This window comes from Colletotrichum navitas (genome assembly GCF_030913465.1).
Source record: "Colletotrichum navitas strain CBS 125086 chromosome Unknown LY79scaffold_79, whole genome shotgun sequence".
Lineage (NCBI taxonomy): Eukaryota > Fungi > Ascomycota > Sordariomycetes > Glomerellales > Glomerellaceae > Colletotrichum > Colletotrichum navitas.
In genome coordinates, this window is record NW_026850625.1 from 33,807 (window position 1) to 48,953 (window position 15,147).

At 55.6% G+C, this 15,147-nt stretch overlaps 4 protein-coding genes and 1 non-coding gene across 5 annotated transcripts; all 5 read left to right on the forward strand.

Annotated features, from left to right (window-relative positions):
* Positions 1–1,123: 1,123 nt before the first annotated feature.
* LY79DRAFT_673093 (ubiquitin-conjugating enzyme E2-16 kDa) lies at positions 1,124–2,088 on the forward strand (the record flags this gene model as incomplete). Its single annotated transcript, XM_060564125.1, has 5 exons — positions 1,124–1,167; positions 1,371–1,416; positions 1,551–1,580; positions 1,710–1,893; positions 1,949–2,088. 5 exons carry the CDS (start codon positions 1,124–1,126, stop codon positions 2,086–2,088), a joined length of 444 nt encoding a protein of 147 aa, XP_060409708.1.
* Positions 2,089–3,256: 1,168 nt separating this feature from the next.
* Positions 3,257–4,248, forward strand: LY79DRAFT_372501 (uncharacterized protein). Its single transcript, XM_060552838.1, has 2 exons — positions 3,257–3,651; positions 3,720–4,248. The coding sequence occupies exons 1-2, from the start codon at positions 3,461–3,463 to the stop codon at positions 4,192–4,194; spliced, it is 666 nt and encodes a 221-aa protein (XP_060409709.1). The 5' UTR covers positions 3,257–3,460; the 3' UTR covers positions 4,195–4,248.
* A 5,414-nt stretch (positions 4,249–9,662) lies between these two features.
* On the forward strand, positions 9,663–11,476 carry LY79DRAFT_524416 (ferric reductase like transmembrane component; the record flags this gene model as incomplete). Its single annotated transcript, XM_060555626.1, has 3 exons — positions 9,663–9,817; positions 9,868–11,385; positions 11,443–11,476. 3 exons carry the CDS (start codon positions 9,663–9,665, stop codon positions 11,474–11,476), a joined length of 1,707 nt encoding a protein of 568 aa, XP_060409710.1.
* Positions 11,477–13,309: 1,833 nt separating this feature from the next.
* On the forward strand, positions 13,310–13,408 carry LY79DRAFT_t232. Its single transcript has one exon. It is a non-coding gene; the product is annotated as a tRNA-Leu (tRNA).
* A 223-nt stretch (positions 13,409–13,631) lies between these two features.
* On the forward strand, positions 13,632–14,820 carry LY79DRAFT_593445 (uncharacterized protein; the record flags this gene model as incomplete). The annotated part of the gene is made up of 4 exons (XM_060561558.1): positions 13,632–13,827; positions 14,351–14,487; positions 14,557–14,631; positions 14,770–14,820. The coding sequence occupies 4 exons, from the start codon at positions 13,632–13,634 to the stop codon at positions 14,818–14,820; spliced, it is 459 nt and encodes a 152-aa protein (XP_060409711.1).
* Positions 14,821–15,147: the final 327 nt, after the last annotated feature.

Genomic DNA, 15,147 nt, shown 5'->3' on the forward strand with positions numbered 1-15,147 from the left:
AAGGAAGAAAACAAAGGGGGGAGGGGAGGGTAACTGAGGCAAAGTGAGCCATGGGAATCCAACGTGTGTGTACCTACCTTGGATACCTGCTGCTACTTACCTAGCTAAGTACAGGTAGGCACTCATCATTCGGTATCGGCGTCAGGTGTCAGTGTCAGTGGTCAACCATTCGGACCAAGTCATTGTCCGCTGGCCTTTCACTGGAGAGAGTGGTGCCTTCCAGCCCAAGCCCAGCCACTGAGCCTGCCTGCCTGCCTCCCCCTCATCTCTGCGCCGCTTCCCCCCTCCTGCCCTCTTTCCCACCTTGCCTTCCCCTCCAAAGTGGCTCCTCCTGCCTGCCTACCCAGTCCAGCCCAGCCCACGACTCGCCGCCCCTTCCCGTCATTTTTCGCCAGGCCCGACCGTGACTTCCTTCTCCTTCTCTCCTTCCACCCCCAAATCCAAGCATCGACATCAACCTGTAACGGGACCGGACCTAGCGAATCGGTTGCTCCACGAACACCACTCTTGACGATCGTTGTAATATTCACAACCAAACGCGGGCCACGAAACGAGCCAACGAACAAAACAATAAAAAACAGCGAAAACCCTCATTCACTCTCAGCATTTGTCTACGAGGACAAACTTCCTCGTTCAGGTACGCTTCGCCCGCCCCCGCCCGTTGCACTCCACGCTCTTGATTCCTCCTGCACGCCGACCTGCTGCCGCCGCCGCCGCCGCCGCTGTATCGACACCTGTTATCGCCCATCAGAGAGTGAAACCTTCCATCGGACGATACTATATAGTCGACGGACAATCCAACAAAAGCCTCGACTCTCTGCATCGTCGCCGCCGGCAAGCTTTTTGTTTGCCTGGGTAGCGTGACCCTTTGCTACCGTTCCGATCCAACCAGACAAGACAGCCCCTCCACAGCACCTCTGGCGACAGCGGTAGCAGTGTCAGCAGCAGCAGCAGCACCACCACCACCATTACCACCATCCATTTTGTCCCGCATTCAGAAAAAAAAAGCCCACCACTGCCGACCGCTTTCGCTGACTTTTGCCCCTCACAACAACAGAACACAGCATCTGCGCTTCGGCGATCATCCATCTCTAGATACCCCCCAACACAAACCACATCCAAAATGGCTTTGAAGAGAATTAACAAGGAGCTCACTGACCTCGGCCGGTATGTCAAACCCTCTACCCCTCTCCCACCACCCTCTTTGTTACCGCCAGAGACGTATGGTGGGGCCGCCGGACTGAGCGGGGGTCTTCAACACGTCCTGCTGCAACTCTTTTATCATGGCGTCCAACCCCGACGACGGCGGCCGTCGAGGCCACGAGATTGATCTTGAGAGAAACAATATGCTGATCTGCATTCTTTGACAGTGATCCTCCCTCTTCCTGCTCCGCCGGCCCCGTCGGCGAGGACCTGGTATGTCGACCCTATCTTCCTGATAAGCGCCCGTTGTGGTGATGCCTCCAACCGTGACTCAACCAAGCACGACATAGTGTCTTCGCGGCGCTTGTAACCCGTACAAAGGGATGCAGTGACTGACATTCTCACAGTTCCACTGGCAAGCGACGATTATGGGACCCGTAAGTTCTCACTCTCCCTCCCGCCTTGCTTTGTTGGTTTGGTTAGCCGTGGCTCTCAGAGCCGAGTGCCTTCCAACATCCATCCATCACCAAAACACATCTGGAACCCAATGGCTGACATGATCTCAGGGTGACTCTCCCTACTCTGGCGGTGTTTTCTTCCTCGCCATCCACTTCCCCACCGACTACCCCTTCAAGCCTCCCAAGGTCAACTTCACCACCCGCATCTACCACCCCAACATCAACTCCAACGGCAGCATCTGCTTAGATATCCTGCGTGACCAGTGGAGCCCAGCGTTGACCATTTCCAAGGGTATGTCTCGTAGAAACCTATCGTCGTCAGCCTTCCGTGCTAACCCCCTCCACAGTCCTGCTCTCCATCTGCTCGATGTTGACGGACCCCAACCCCGACGACCCTCTTGTGCCTGAGATTGCACACGTCTACAAGACGGACCGCGCCAGATACGAGGCCACGGCCCGCGAGTGGACCCGCAAGTACGCCATTTAGACGGAACTAGAGGCATGATGGTTGGACGAGTATGACGGGCGACGGCTTTCCTCTCTCTCTTTGACAGCTCTGGCGTACGATTAGGTCAAGGTCATTGCTCTGCGTTGCGGTTTGGCATCTCTTTGGGCCAATAACTAAGAAGGCGGTTCTGCCGTCGGTACATCAATGACGGTGGATTTGGCATTCTTGAGAGAGGTTACGAGGGCGGAGTGTATAGAAAACAGACCGATCAAACAGTTAGCAGCACAGCTACCACGTACGGGCTTATCATAGGCGAGGCTTCATGTTTCTATCACATCGGGGCTGCTCTTGATGCGTGCGTTTTGGTTGACACCTACAGAAGAGACGGCAGGCAGGCATTCGCTGTCATGATTTCGTCTCTCGTGACTTATCTTGCGCAGTGATGACGCGTCCCTTTGTGATTTCGTGTGGCCGACAGACAGCGCGGTACAGTGCTGTGAGGTGCTGGGAGGGGCCCGCTAGGCTAGTTGTGCCAGCGTTCTGGGCACCGACATGTTGGTCTACGGCACGCGGCCACCGATGCCTGCGGCAGCATGGACACTATGCCTCTCAGGGTCTCGCGGCCGAGGTGCCTATTCCAGCAAGGGCCAGGAGAGGGGAGCGAGACCGCCGCCTGTGAGATGGCGCCAGCTTAGTTTCCTACAGTGGCGTATCGGCGGGCGGCCCGATGCTCTTGTTGAAAATGGCCGCGGCGGTCCCTTGGGGTGGGGAGGGAGGTACAAGAGGGCAAGTCGGTCCGGGAAGGGGGCTGAGGTGACCCGAAGAATAATTTGTTCCGAAGGGAGATTCGGGTGGACGGACGGATGGGATGTACGGACGGAGTTGATAGACTGGGCCCGATGGGTTGGATATGGGAGGGGATTGGGGGGGTGGAAGGAAAAGGGGACGGCTGTCTATGGTCCAAACCATCGCTCCCGGGGGGCCGGAGCGACCGGGTGTTGACCGTTTATCTAAGGCCTTTCGGGTCCTCCCCCCCCTTGATTTCCCTCGTCCGCCAGATGATAGCTCGAGGACCGGCGCAGGGACGGTGGTGACGATGGCGGGTCCGGGACCGAGCGAGCCCTTCGGCGGACAAGGTGACAACATCTCGGACCGTGGAAGGGGCCGGCCTCGGCGAGGCACGCATACACAGGGCCCGGTTCTTCCCCCCGCGAACCCTCATCTCTTTCTTTTGCTCTTCTTCTTTTCGCCTCCTCTCTCCTTCTTCTTCGGACGTGGGATGGTCTACAAGGGCCTGGGGATGGGGCGGACGGACGGACAGACGGACGGATGGTCATGATCTGTCGACGATCTGGGGTGGCGCGCGCAGTGAGGTGATGTGAGGCGAGATGAGGCGATCCAAAGCCGGGCGATGATGGGTTTCTCTTGGCACATTCAATCTCACGCCCCCATCCCTTGTTCTTTTCTTCTATTACTTCCTTCCCTTCCACCGTTTTCGAGAGGAACGCCTGCCGCCGGGGGGGCCGGACCGTCTATGACCAATGAAACTACGGTGGGAAGGGCCTTGAGGCGCGCGAGACATGGGATGAGCACAAAAGGTGTGTCTCTTGTGTTCTAGATGGTCCGCAGACCCAACGAATTGTATCACGTACTCACTGGGAGCAGGTTAGCCAGCCAGCCAGCCAGTCGTGCTGGTCCACCGCGGCCCTCTGTTTCTGGCAAATGCATCATGACGGGCGTGCCGGTGGCTTGGACGCCTTCTTGTCTGGGAGAGGTGGAGGCCAGGAATACCGCTCGAACATCAGTCCAAACCAAACGTGTGAGGGAAGGAGTGGGGCAGATGAACGGGCTGCACTAGTTATGATGCCGGTGGCGGTAGTTATCATGTCCATTTGCCTAGACAAGCCAGAATGGGATGGAACCATAATTGGGGGGGGCGTACACACGTCTAGTAGTACGTGTGACTACAGCTGGCAGATGCTGTATGTGGAAGGCGTGTTCCTGGGTCGCGCGGGTTCCATTCGTCCTGAGAGGGCGAGTGACATAATGATGGTATGTGCGGCTTCGCGCGGGCACGTGGTTTCGTTTGAGGAATGCAGAGAGGGGGGAAGGGGGAAAGGTAGGCAGGGTCACTTGAAGTGGTGAATGGACACGAGAGTGGGAAGAATAGGCGGGAAGCCGTGCTAGCATCAGACTTTGGCACTGCCGCGAGTGAGCGTCCTTTACACCAAGGGGGTTCGACCTCGGAAGAATTACGTTTTCGGGGGACGGGATAAGACTTCCATGTTTTGAAACCCGGTGTTTGGAGGGCTGAGATGGATACATTGACAGGGAGACGTAGAGGGGCGGAAGGAGGCCTGTGATCCATGGGATGGCCTCTTATCGAGAACGGTTGGTTGTTGCGACAGACATGGGGGCGCGTGAGAAGATGGGCTTCCTCGCCGGGAAATGGTTGGTCGATCGGGTCTGCAAGAGAGGAAGAGAGCAGCGACTCCAATGCCACGGGTAGAAATGCCGTGTAGGTAGACTCGAGGCGTGGCGAACCAAGGATCTCTCGTGTTTTGCAAAGGTGGGCAGGGGAGGGGTTTGTGTCCTCTGCATTTCAGGGGATTGTTCGAGCGATGGGGCACCGCAGGAATTGGAATTGCAGAAGAATGAATTGACACGTGCGATGCTGATAACAACGGCATCGAAATACAGTCCAGTCGAGATATGCAGTCGGCAAAGTCGCTGAGGGAGAGAGAGGGAGGTCGTGGTTGGAGACAGTTCAGAGGTAACTCGCTAGCGAGTATCGGATAGATAGATGGATGGGTGGAATGAAGCTCATGGACGAGGTTGTAAAGTGGGAACCTCTTCCAGAAGGGCAAAGCGCAGACGTTGAGTTCGTGATGACCTGCAGATGCAAACTATGTGCCAATCTCGAGAACCGTCCACGGAGCGAGGGTTGGTCGGATACGGACGCCGTCAAGGTATGATTGGCGCGCGCGATGGGCGCCGGATGGGGCTCTACTTCGTACTTCTGGGATGGCCGATGTGCTGCTGCCGGCTTCACTTGCATGCAGCGGGCTAAACCCTCGTGAGTCGTGTGGCCTACCACCAACTACGACGTAGGTTGCGAGCTCTTCGCAAGTCAAGTGTAGGCGAGCGGGTCGACAGCCGACTTAACCGTCGTTACGTCTTTGACGGTTAAGGCCGCGTCTCGACGGGTTTGAGCAAGGGGGGGACGAAGAGCGAATGCTACATCGTCGACGCCGGTCGAAGGCAGAGGGGGAGAGGGAGAGAGAGATTCCAGGGGAGACTTTGACGATATACCAAACTGGACAGGGTGGGAAAAGGGGCAGAGCGGCTTCAAGTATGAACTGATTTTTGTCATCTCCCGGCCGGGTTGAGCTGCCACGACTGCGTTCGTGAATGATCTCCGCCCAGGATGCTGCGTGGTTGACAAGGGATCAATTTTGCTCAGTGACGAGATGAGATGGGAGGTTTGGCAATCAGCCGAGCCGTGGCAGGTAGTCAGCGGCATCGTATCCGTAGAATGGGAAGGCGAGTCGAGCGATGACAGCCAATAGGCGTGCTGAGGATGTTCCGGCGAGAGTGGGTTACCTAGAGGGGCGGAAGGGGGACAAGGGCGATTGTGTGTGTACATGGTATGCTTACGTGTGTACGGAGTAGGTATATCGCATTGCTCGATGGCCGATGAGTTCTGAGACGGGAAGATGAGAACCAATGAAAGAAGTCACGTGCCTTGGGACCTAGATGCGAGCGGATGAGTAAGCGGGCGGATGGGGCCGTAGTCAAGGCCGCTGGGGAGATCAGGCTCAGGTCTCGGAACAGCCTCTGTTATGGGAAAGAATGAGGGCGTCAGTTTTGTGAAAAGGAAATGCGAATCTTAGATTGTGTCAAAGCATCCCTGACGAAACAAGCTGCGACACAGGCTCAAGCGACGCATCAAGACGCACACCCCTCTTTGGCGGGTGGGACCAGCGCATTTGAACCAATGAGAAGCAGGAAAAGCCACCACCAAGGGTACGTACCTCGATTCTGGATCTGGCCCCTGGTGTCAGCGATGGGGCGGGAACAGGGTGGCAGGCGGCGGCGGCGATCCATTCGCGGCTCATCCTCGGGAGCGTTGAGCTTGGCTAGGCTTTGGGTGCCTCCGGGGTGTCTCGAGGTGCAACTGGGCGGTTTGGGGGTTGTAGGGCCGCGGGGGATTATGGCCTCATTACCCACATGTGCTGCGAGAGCGCAGCCTTGTTCCAAACGCGGCCCAAACAGTGACGGATGTGTGGGCGGTCACTGGGAGGTGAAAGGGGCTGAGGGCTTGCATTACTGCTGATTGTGCTGTTGCGCCAGCGGGCTTTCTGTCGGTCAGTCTTTTTTTTTTTTTTCTTTTTTTTTTCTTGGATGTGCTGTCCGTATGCGGACGGTGATGTCTGCTTTGTTGTTGGTAGGGCAATGGCCGAAGCTGCAAAACGGGGGATGACAGAGCGCGACAATCAGTGTTGTGTGGTGTGGTGTGGTGTGGTGGTGGTGGGTTATTGTTTCGGCGTGCTCGCTCCGTAATGGCGTCCAGGGGTGGGATGATAGGTAGGCATCCAAGATGGACGACTTGAAGTAGCTTTCTCTTGGCTTTCACGATAAACGTTGGCTCTCCGACAGTCGATAGCCGAACAGCCTTGATGCACGGCTGTCTCATTAGGCTTCTCTGGATATTACCTAGTGGGTGGTGGGTGGGAGGGTAGACGCAACTGTCCAGCCCGTTCAAACGGCCCTGCGTTCTAGTTACGGGATAAAGCAGCGGGTCCACAAAAGGAGGGCGCGGCGGCGGTGCCAGGAACGCGTGGTTTGGCCGGGATCATGTGGCTGTAGCTGCGTGTGGTCGATTGGGCTCATTTGATCCGAGTACCTGATTTGCCCAGAGGGGCCAAGAAGAAGAGCCAAGACTGACAAGACAAGCATAGTCGGTGAGGTGAGGTGGTGCAGTGGGCTTCGTTCCTGCGAAAGAGGGTCGTCCATCGTTGATGTAGTAGTTCACCATCGGCCAGCCATGGGCGATTTCCACTGAGCCCATGTTGGCAAGGAACCTGCCCATAACCTGGCGATTCCGCCTCGATGGTGTGGTGCACATGGGACCGTTACTTCGCTTGAACTAAAATGTCTTTGATGAAGATGGCATCCCAGATTGGGCGGCAGCCCATCACGGCGGCAGGAAACGGTCGCCAAGAGCCGTGGTCTGGTGGTGCTCGAACCTAGATGTCGACGAGCTTGACGATCCGGTCGGGGGTCGTGGCATGAGTTGGAGGACGAGGAGGACGACGATGCAGGTACAGGCAGAGACGCCGCGCGGCAAACAACGAACGCTAGAAGGTCCAAAGTACGGATACTCAAGGGTAGGGCCGTGATCGGAGATGATTGGCCGAGTCTGGAATCGGACCCATTAAAGAAAGCGTGGTGCTTCTGTCCTGCCCCTGAGGCTCTAGTGTACACTAGATACGGATACTTGGCTTGGCGTCCCTGCTCTGGGCTCGTGCACGGACATTTATTTTATTCTGTTTTTCGTAGAACATCTTTTGTTTTGCCGTATCCTTACGGGCATTGCTATTCTTCCACTATTGCCTCTCTTTTTTCCTCCCCGTCGTCCGTCTTGTCCGTATCTGTGTTTATGTTTATCACGTAACTGTGTCGTATCCTTCTTCTCAGGTCTGTTCGTCGTGGCCATGCTGCAGTCTTGGCTTATCGTTTCTGCACTCTGCGCGGCGCTTCGCTGTGGCGCATTGCTGCGTTATCTTGGGTCTCCGTGCTGAGTGGTCCGTTCTACCTCTCGAGTCTCGCTGCGTCGCACCGCTGGGGGGGGGGGGGGGGGGGGGGGGGCTCTATGGCTGGCTGCGTCATCTCATATTGTTTGCCGCCTTCGATATTCATCCATCCATCCTCACTCTCTCTCCCCTGCGCAGTATGGTTCCGAATCCTCTTCTTCTTCCACACCCACACTCACTCCCCCTTGGTTCCACACGGCCTTGAGTCTAGAGTTCCGACCCCCGACCACCCACCTAAGCATCAGTACCTCGTCGTGGTAGGCTGCACTCCCTCGAGCTGCCGTAAGCATGATGTATGTTGAGGTCTCTTGTGCCACGTCGGATTGTGTTATCGCTGTATACCGGCTATCTCACCCTCAAAGGTGATTCCGATTGAAGGAAGTGGTGTACCTGCCCTCTTCTCTCCTTCGCCCTGTGCCTGCTGTGTCTGTTCTTTCACGTGTACGTACTTCGTACAGTTTTCGTAAAATGCAGGCACTACCTACATAGTACATTGTATCCGTACATCCCTAGAAGAAAGAGCCACGCAAGTGGCCTTAACCCCTAGCCCCTACCCTACCCCCTCTGGATAGGTACGTACTACCTACCTAGGTTAGAGGTGCGAATGCACCAAAGGTAAGGCAGGTACAATCTGGCCGTACTTCCCCTTAACCCTGCTGCCCCACACACACGCCCCCTTCCTCCCATGTACGGCTCTCCCCCCCTGTTCCCTCCCCCTCCATCCGAGACTGGTCTCCCACTCCCAGTCGTCGTCCTCTTCATGCTGAGATCTCCCACGTCCATGATTCTTCTGAACCTCTTCTTCCCCTTCCTTTCCCTTTTGCATTCTGTCCCCACGCCCCTTTCCGCCGTGCCAAGCTGGGACTCAATAATAACACTGCGCCTTATCCTTCTCTCCCTAACTGTCTGACAGTTTTTCCTCCTCGCCCGTTCAAATTCGCGAAAATACCAAGCAGTTCTAGCCAGCCGCTCAAGTGCAGGCATCGAGTGCAGGTGAGTGCCGTCTGTCTAGACGCCTCTGTCTCGACCCCCTTCGTCCTACCACCCGTCCGTCCAGTGCGTGCATGCATGCATGCGAATGGCGACGTCGCCACGGATTGCTGCGTCTGTCGCTGTATGATCTGCACAAAATCACCTTATGTTTCCCACACTCCCCTGTTGGTCATCTATCTCTGTCCATCCCTCATCCCTTCCCTCCCCTCCCCCTTCGCTGGCCGTAGCCTCCGTCTGCCGCCCTCTGCCTCTCACTCACACACATCTTCCAAAACCCTCCATTATCCTACTATCCTCTACCCTTCCCCCCTTCCTCGGCCACCTTCTGTCACTTACATTCCGCCTCCGTGCTCCTTTTCTCTTCCCACCCGCTTCACTTCGTTGTCTCGTCACCGTCCGTTGGTGCGTGAAACCGTCTTTTTGCTGACCCAGTGACTGTCGGATTGCAGGCTCCAATATCCGCTCTTTTCTGTGGTTTTCGCGCTCTTCTTGGATCGACGCGCTTTTCTTCGTACACTTTCATTTAAATGCCTTGTTTTCTGCGCCAGTTCAGCAGGATCTGAATCAACACCCCCTCCGGATCTCGATTATACCCGCGACTATTCGCACCGCTATTGCCCCGATCTAAACATCAACCCGACGAGGAAGAGAGACAACAACTGAGAGAGCACTAGTTGGAAGAGTCCGAGAAAGAGTCGAGAAGAAGACCACCCAACTGGGACAGTTCGGATCAGAAGGAACTTTCGCAAGGGATCGATCACCGACAAGCCCCTGGCTAGCGACAGCCAGACCAACCCGCCTGTCATGGACTACTACACCGAAAAGCCCTCGGAGCGCTCGAGATGGACGCCCCTCACCCGCATGCTTCTCTCCGGAGAGATGACACAGGAGAGGCAAAAGGAATTGACGATGCGGGAGCGCTTCGACCGTTGGATGATTAACGAAGGATACCGAAGAGTGTACGTCTCCCCTCGCCGCTCCCGTGCCAGCGACGCTAACCACCCCGCAGCTTCGTCTTCGTTTTCCTGATTCTCCACGGACTGGTCTTTGCCTTTGCCACGGTCAACTTCTCCCTCAAGGACAACCTGCAAATAGCCAGAGACACCTTTGGCCCGACCTTTATCATCGCCCGTTCCGCCGCCCTTGTGCTTCACGTCGACGTCGCTCTCATCCTCTTCCCCGTGTGCCGCACCCTCATCTCTCTGGCCCGTCAGACCCCTCTGAACGGAATCATCCAGTTCGACAAGAACATCACCTTTCACATCACCACTGCATGGTCAATCGTCTTCTTTTCCTGGGTCCACACCATTGCCCACTGGAACAACTTTGCCCAGATCGCCGCCAAGAACAACCTTGGTATTTACGGCTGGCTCCTCGCCAACTTCGTCTCCGGCCCGGGCTGGACTGGCTACATCATGCTGATCGCCCTGATGGGCATGGTTTTGACCTCGGTCGAGAAGCCCAGACGTGCCAACTACGAGCGCTTCTGGTACACCCACCACATGTTCATCATCTTCTTCTTTTTCTGGTCTATCCACGGTGCCTTCTGCATGATTCAGCCCGACTTCGCACCCTTCTGCACTAGCATTGGTACCTCGGCCATTGGTGTCTTCTGGCAGTACTGGATGTACGGCGGATTCGTCTACCTGGCTGAGCGTGTTGCTCGCGAGGTTCGTGGACGCCACAACACCTATATCTCCAAGGTCATTCAGCACCCCAGCAATGTCTGCGAGATCCAGATCAAGAAGGAGCACACCAAGACCAAGGCCGGACAGTACATCTTCTTCTGCTGCCCTGCCGTGTCCCTGTGGCAGTACCACCCGTTCACCCTGACGAGCGCCCCCGAGGAAGACTACATCTCTATTCACATGCGTGTTGTCGGTGACTTCACCCGCGGTGTTTCGACCGCCCTTGGTTGCGATTGGGACAAGAAAAAGGACGACGCCAGCAAGGTGGTTGGTGTCAACAGTGATTCCAGCGAGGTGGACCCCGCACTCCGCCGTGTTCTGCCCCGTGTCTACGTTGACGGGCCTTTTGGCTCGGCTTCCGAAGACGTCTTCAAGTACGAGATCTCGGTCCTCTGTGGTGCTGGTATCGGTGTCACGCCCTTCGCCTCCATTCTCAAGTCCATCTGGTACCGCATGAACTACCCTCAGCAGAAGACGCGTCTCAGCAAGGTGTATTTCTTCTGGATCTGCAGAGACTTTGGCTCCTTTGAGTGGTTCCGCTCTCTCCTTCTCGCCATCGAGGCCCAGGATGTCGACAACCGCATCGAAATCCACACCTACCTGACGGCCAAGATCAAGGCGGACGACGCGACGAACATCATGATTAACGATGCAAACGCCGACAAGGACACTATCACTGGTCTCCGTTCGCCGACCAACTTCGGCAGACCCAACTGGGACATGATATTCAGAGGTATCCGCAAGCTGCACTCGCCAGCTGAGGCCGGTGTCTTCTTCTGCGGTCCCAAGGGTCTGGGTAGCTCGCTGCACATCTACTGTAATAAGTACAGTGAACCTGGGTAAGTGTCTTCGAGTCAGACTCATTGCCCTCGGCTTTTTGCTAACAACCTGAACAGCTTCTCTTTCGTGTGGGGCAAGGAGAACTTCTAAGCCAGGCTGCGATTAAAGTCAACAACTTCGTTTCGTTTCCCTCTTCCACCATATTATTTGTCAAACAATACCAGCATCGTTGCCTGTCTGCATCGTCCTGTCTCGGAGCATCTCGTATTGATGCTACAGGATGAATTGCCACGGTCACGATGGAGCCTGATCCACTGGGTTGCATGTGGGTGCGCCGGACGCCAATATCAGGGGGGGTCGGCGGATTCTTGGAGGTGACGAGTGGCGGTACCGGAGCCATGCCGTTGAGGTGATGGAGAGAAAAAGCGTTTTAAGGAGGGTCGGAGAGCGAGCGAGAGAGAAAGTGAGGATTTGCATCGGTGGATGATGATAATCTTTCTGGCGTCATCCCCGCACTCCCCATGTGGATATACTATTATTACTACCGACATTTACATTGTATCTAGCGATGCCATCAACAGTACACTTAGACAACCATTTTCTTTGAGGAAGCAGAGCCCAAGATTTCTGGCACAGTCAACGTGTGTGCCGTCGTCTCGGTCGTATATGCTACGTGATGTGGCGGCTGCGCATGTGCAATTCCACCTGCGGAAATACGGAGAGTGAAGGAAGCTGAGACGTGCCGAGCAACAACCAGGCTCTATCCCCACCCACTAGCACTCTTGTCGGTCCTGCGCCGCCACGAGCCGTTTGGGTGAGGGCGCTCGGACGGGCCTCAGTCCAGCACAGGATGACGAGCCCTCGTTTCGCGACGCTTCTTCTAAAACGTGAGACCGGGATGGCATTGGATGGAAAGGAGAGGAGAGGGGAAGGGTGTGCGCGCACAACCGCGTGCACCAGGCGTTTGTCGGCAGGTTGGACCGGAGAATGGTCTCTAACAAGGCGGAATACGCAAGACATGATATTATCGCGAGATTATAGGAAGGGGAAAAGGATCTGGGGGAGTATGCGCGTGCGGTGAAGCGGGTGATTCCTTTTTCTTGGCGATGCCGGGTATCTCGGACGGTAATGTAGCGAGGGTTGCGATGGGACGAGGGTTGAGATGGTTAGCGTTGAAGGGGCCATGATGAGCCCTTCGCCTTGACTTGAGGGGTGCGGCATGCGAGGGAGTTATTGCTTTCTTTGTGAGAGAGTTACAAGGAGGCGGGAGGCGGGAGGGCGGCAGCGTGTCGAAGTGTCGGGGTGCGACTTGGGTAGTCGTTGACAGACTTGATCATGTCGTGCTTCTCAGGCTGGAATATCAGGCTTCTGGAATCCTTTCCAGCTACTCAGCAACGCGGGAAAAGAGAAGACGACTGCCCTAGGTCGGATAAGTTGTGTCTGTATTGTATGGGAAGGTAACTTTCACGTCTCAGGTGGTTTGTGCCGCGCCGGGTTGGGTCGTTCATGAACGCGGGGGCTAGGTACAAGAACCATTCGATATTGCCAAAGGGGGGTGAATACGCATATGTTCGGCAATTCGAGAGACCTTTCGAGATGGTGTATGCCTCTGGGCCTCTTCTTCTTTGGACAGCTCTGGTAGAGTAATATACAGTGATTCATCGATAGTAAACGTATGACTATAACTTGGCTTTTTACCTTTGACGAACGATGCATTGCACCGGCTTCAGAGAGCTGGCCAAACCCTGCCCCGCACGAAGAATGCCGTTTGATTAGTTTGCATGACAGGATTTCTTAACTCCCAGAGTTTGGCGTAACCGAAAGGATCGAGCAAAGAAGCCCTTGCAGTCAAGCTGGAGCATTTCGATACACACACTGAGGACATCCAACCATTGTACTATTCTCACGTTTATGGCGAGTAGTCATAGGTCTATAGTCTCTAGACGAGGATAAAAGGTCAGCCAATCAGATCATTCGATCAGTGGAAGGGTGGCCGAGTTGGTTATGGCGCCAGGTTAAGGTCAGCTTAACATCTGTTTCCTGGTGGGGCAACCCGCGCGAGTTCGAGTCTCGTCCCTTTCAATTCCTTTTTTATTTTTTCTTCTTCGTTTCTGATTAGAGTCGTTAAGGAAACCAACCAACCCTCTAATTCCCCCGTCGGAAAACCGCCGTGAGACCCAAAAGTAGAACGCTTGTGACGCCCTACACTATAAAGAATGTTTGTCACCTTGACCCGAAACTGGATTGCTTATCTCTTGCCTAAGCTGTACCACGTGGAGCACAAGCTGTCTGTTGCTCTTGCAGGATGCTCCTCTTCCCCTCTGCATCAGGCTCCTTGACTCAAAAAGATGCGGCCTGCCGAGGTGCTTGCTGCGCCGGAATCCGCGGCCGGGTGTTGGAACACCGGGAAAAGTGGATCTCGGACCAGCCGGTGTGTGACGCCCGTGCCCGTGCCCGTGCCGGTTCAAGACGTATCACGACTCATCGGTCCTGTTCCCCCGGTCAGACATAGTCCCATGTGCTTCGGGGAAGGGAAACGAGTTTCCAGAACAAACCAAAGCCACGCGCTATAGGTTGTCAAGCAACCTGGCGATCCAGAACACCCCCGCCCTCGTCCTCGCTGAGTTGGCATTCATATTCCCCGAGAGTCCCAGGTAGGCCATACTTGCCGAAAATAGTGAGAGACCCCCTCCCCCCAAAGAAAACGAGTCACTGACCGCGCCCGCGATACAGACAGGTCGGCGACCAGGGACGGGGATGAAGAGATGCTGAAGACGCTGATCCGCTCCAACAAAGATATCAGTCACGTTTAGTCGGGGCCGAGTAAAGACGGACCAAGGTCGTAGCGGGGTTTGAGACCCCGCAGGAAACAAGACCGCACATGGAACTCTTCCGGTCAAGGAGTTCGTCCCGCTGTCTGGTGATGTGCCGTGCCATCCACACATCCGTCCAGATGACCGGCGTTTCTGCTATCCATCCACATGCGGCGCGACAGCCCCTCTCCAAATTGGAATAGACATGCAGCGGTGAGAAGGCTCACCGCGGCGCACTACTCCTATCTTCGCGTCTTTGAGCAGATTGGTATCAAGATGCAAGATATCATGAAGTATCAGGGCATCAGCGACAGGCTCGCCATCGTCGCCCGGTCGGGATTCATCGCCGTCACCTCGCTGTTCACCTTCAGCTTTTCCTCTACTTGCAGCCCGCTATCCTGAATTGTCTTTGCCGAGGTTTTTGACACGAGAACCCACTTCAAGGGGGTGAACATCGCCATGATGGTGTCCTTTGCCTTTAATACCAGGACTGTGAGTAGCCGAGTAGGCCTCTGTCTCCCTTTCCCTCTCTTTCTTTCTCTCTCTCTTCCCATTATCTCATTCTCGGTAGAAACTAACCGTTGAAAAGGCCAAGTCAGTCCTGATGGAACGAAATCCGCAGAATACCAGTTCTACTTCCTGTCCGTCGTATGCAGCATCACAAACGCCGTCGTCTTCTGAGTATTCCTACCGGAAATCGCCTGCCGGCCCCTTGAGGAGATGAACGAGCTCTTCAGCAGCGAGAGCTTGTCATTTTCCAGGAAGGCTGGCAAGGGAAGCCACGGTCGGGGACGTCGAAAACAGGCTGGAGGGAAAGGAGCACGGCGAACCTGCGGACATGCACGCCAAGGATGCGCGCGCCAAGACGAAGTAGCTTTAGGGACAGTACCCGGGGCTACGAGAGTTGCATTCAGAGCAGACTATCCGGGCCTTGCAACTTCTCCAATAAAGTCGAGACTGATGTGCACAATGTTAATCCAGAGGGACCGAGTGGTGCACTAAAGCAGT

Bases quoted from the DNA above. Each gene is read 5' to 3' on its own strand.
- LY79DRAFT_372501 (XM_060552838.1), top strand. From the start codon at position 3,461: ATGATGGGTTTCTCTTGGCACATTCAATCTCACGCCCCCATCCCTTGT. The intron at 3,652-3,719 runs GTCTCTTGTGTT...GGAGCAGGTTAG, and splicing joins GGGATGAGCACAAAAGGTGT to CCAGCCAGCCAGCCAGTCGT.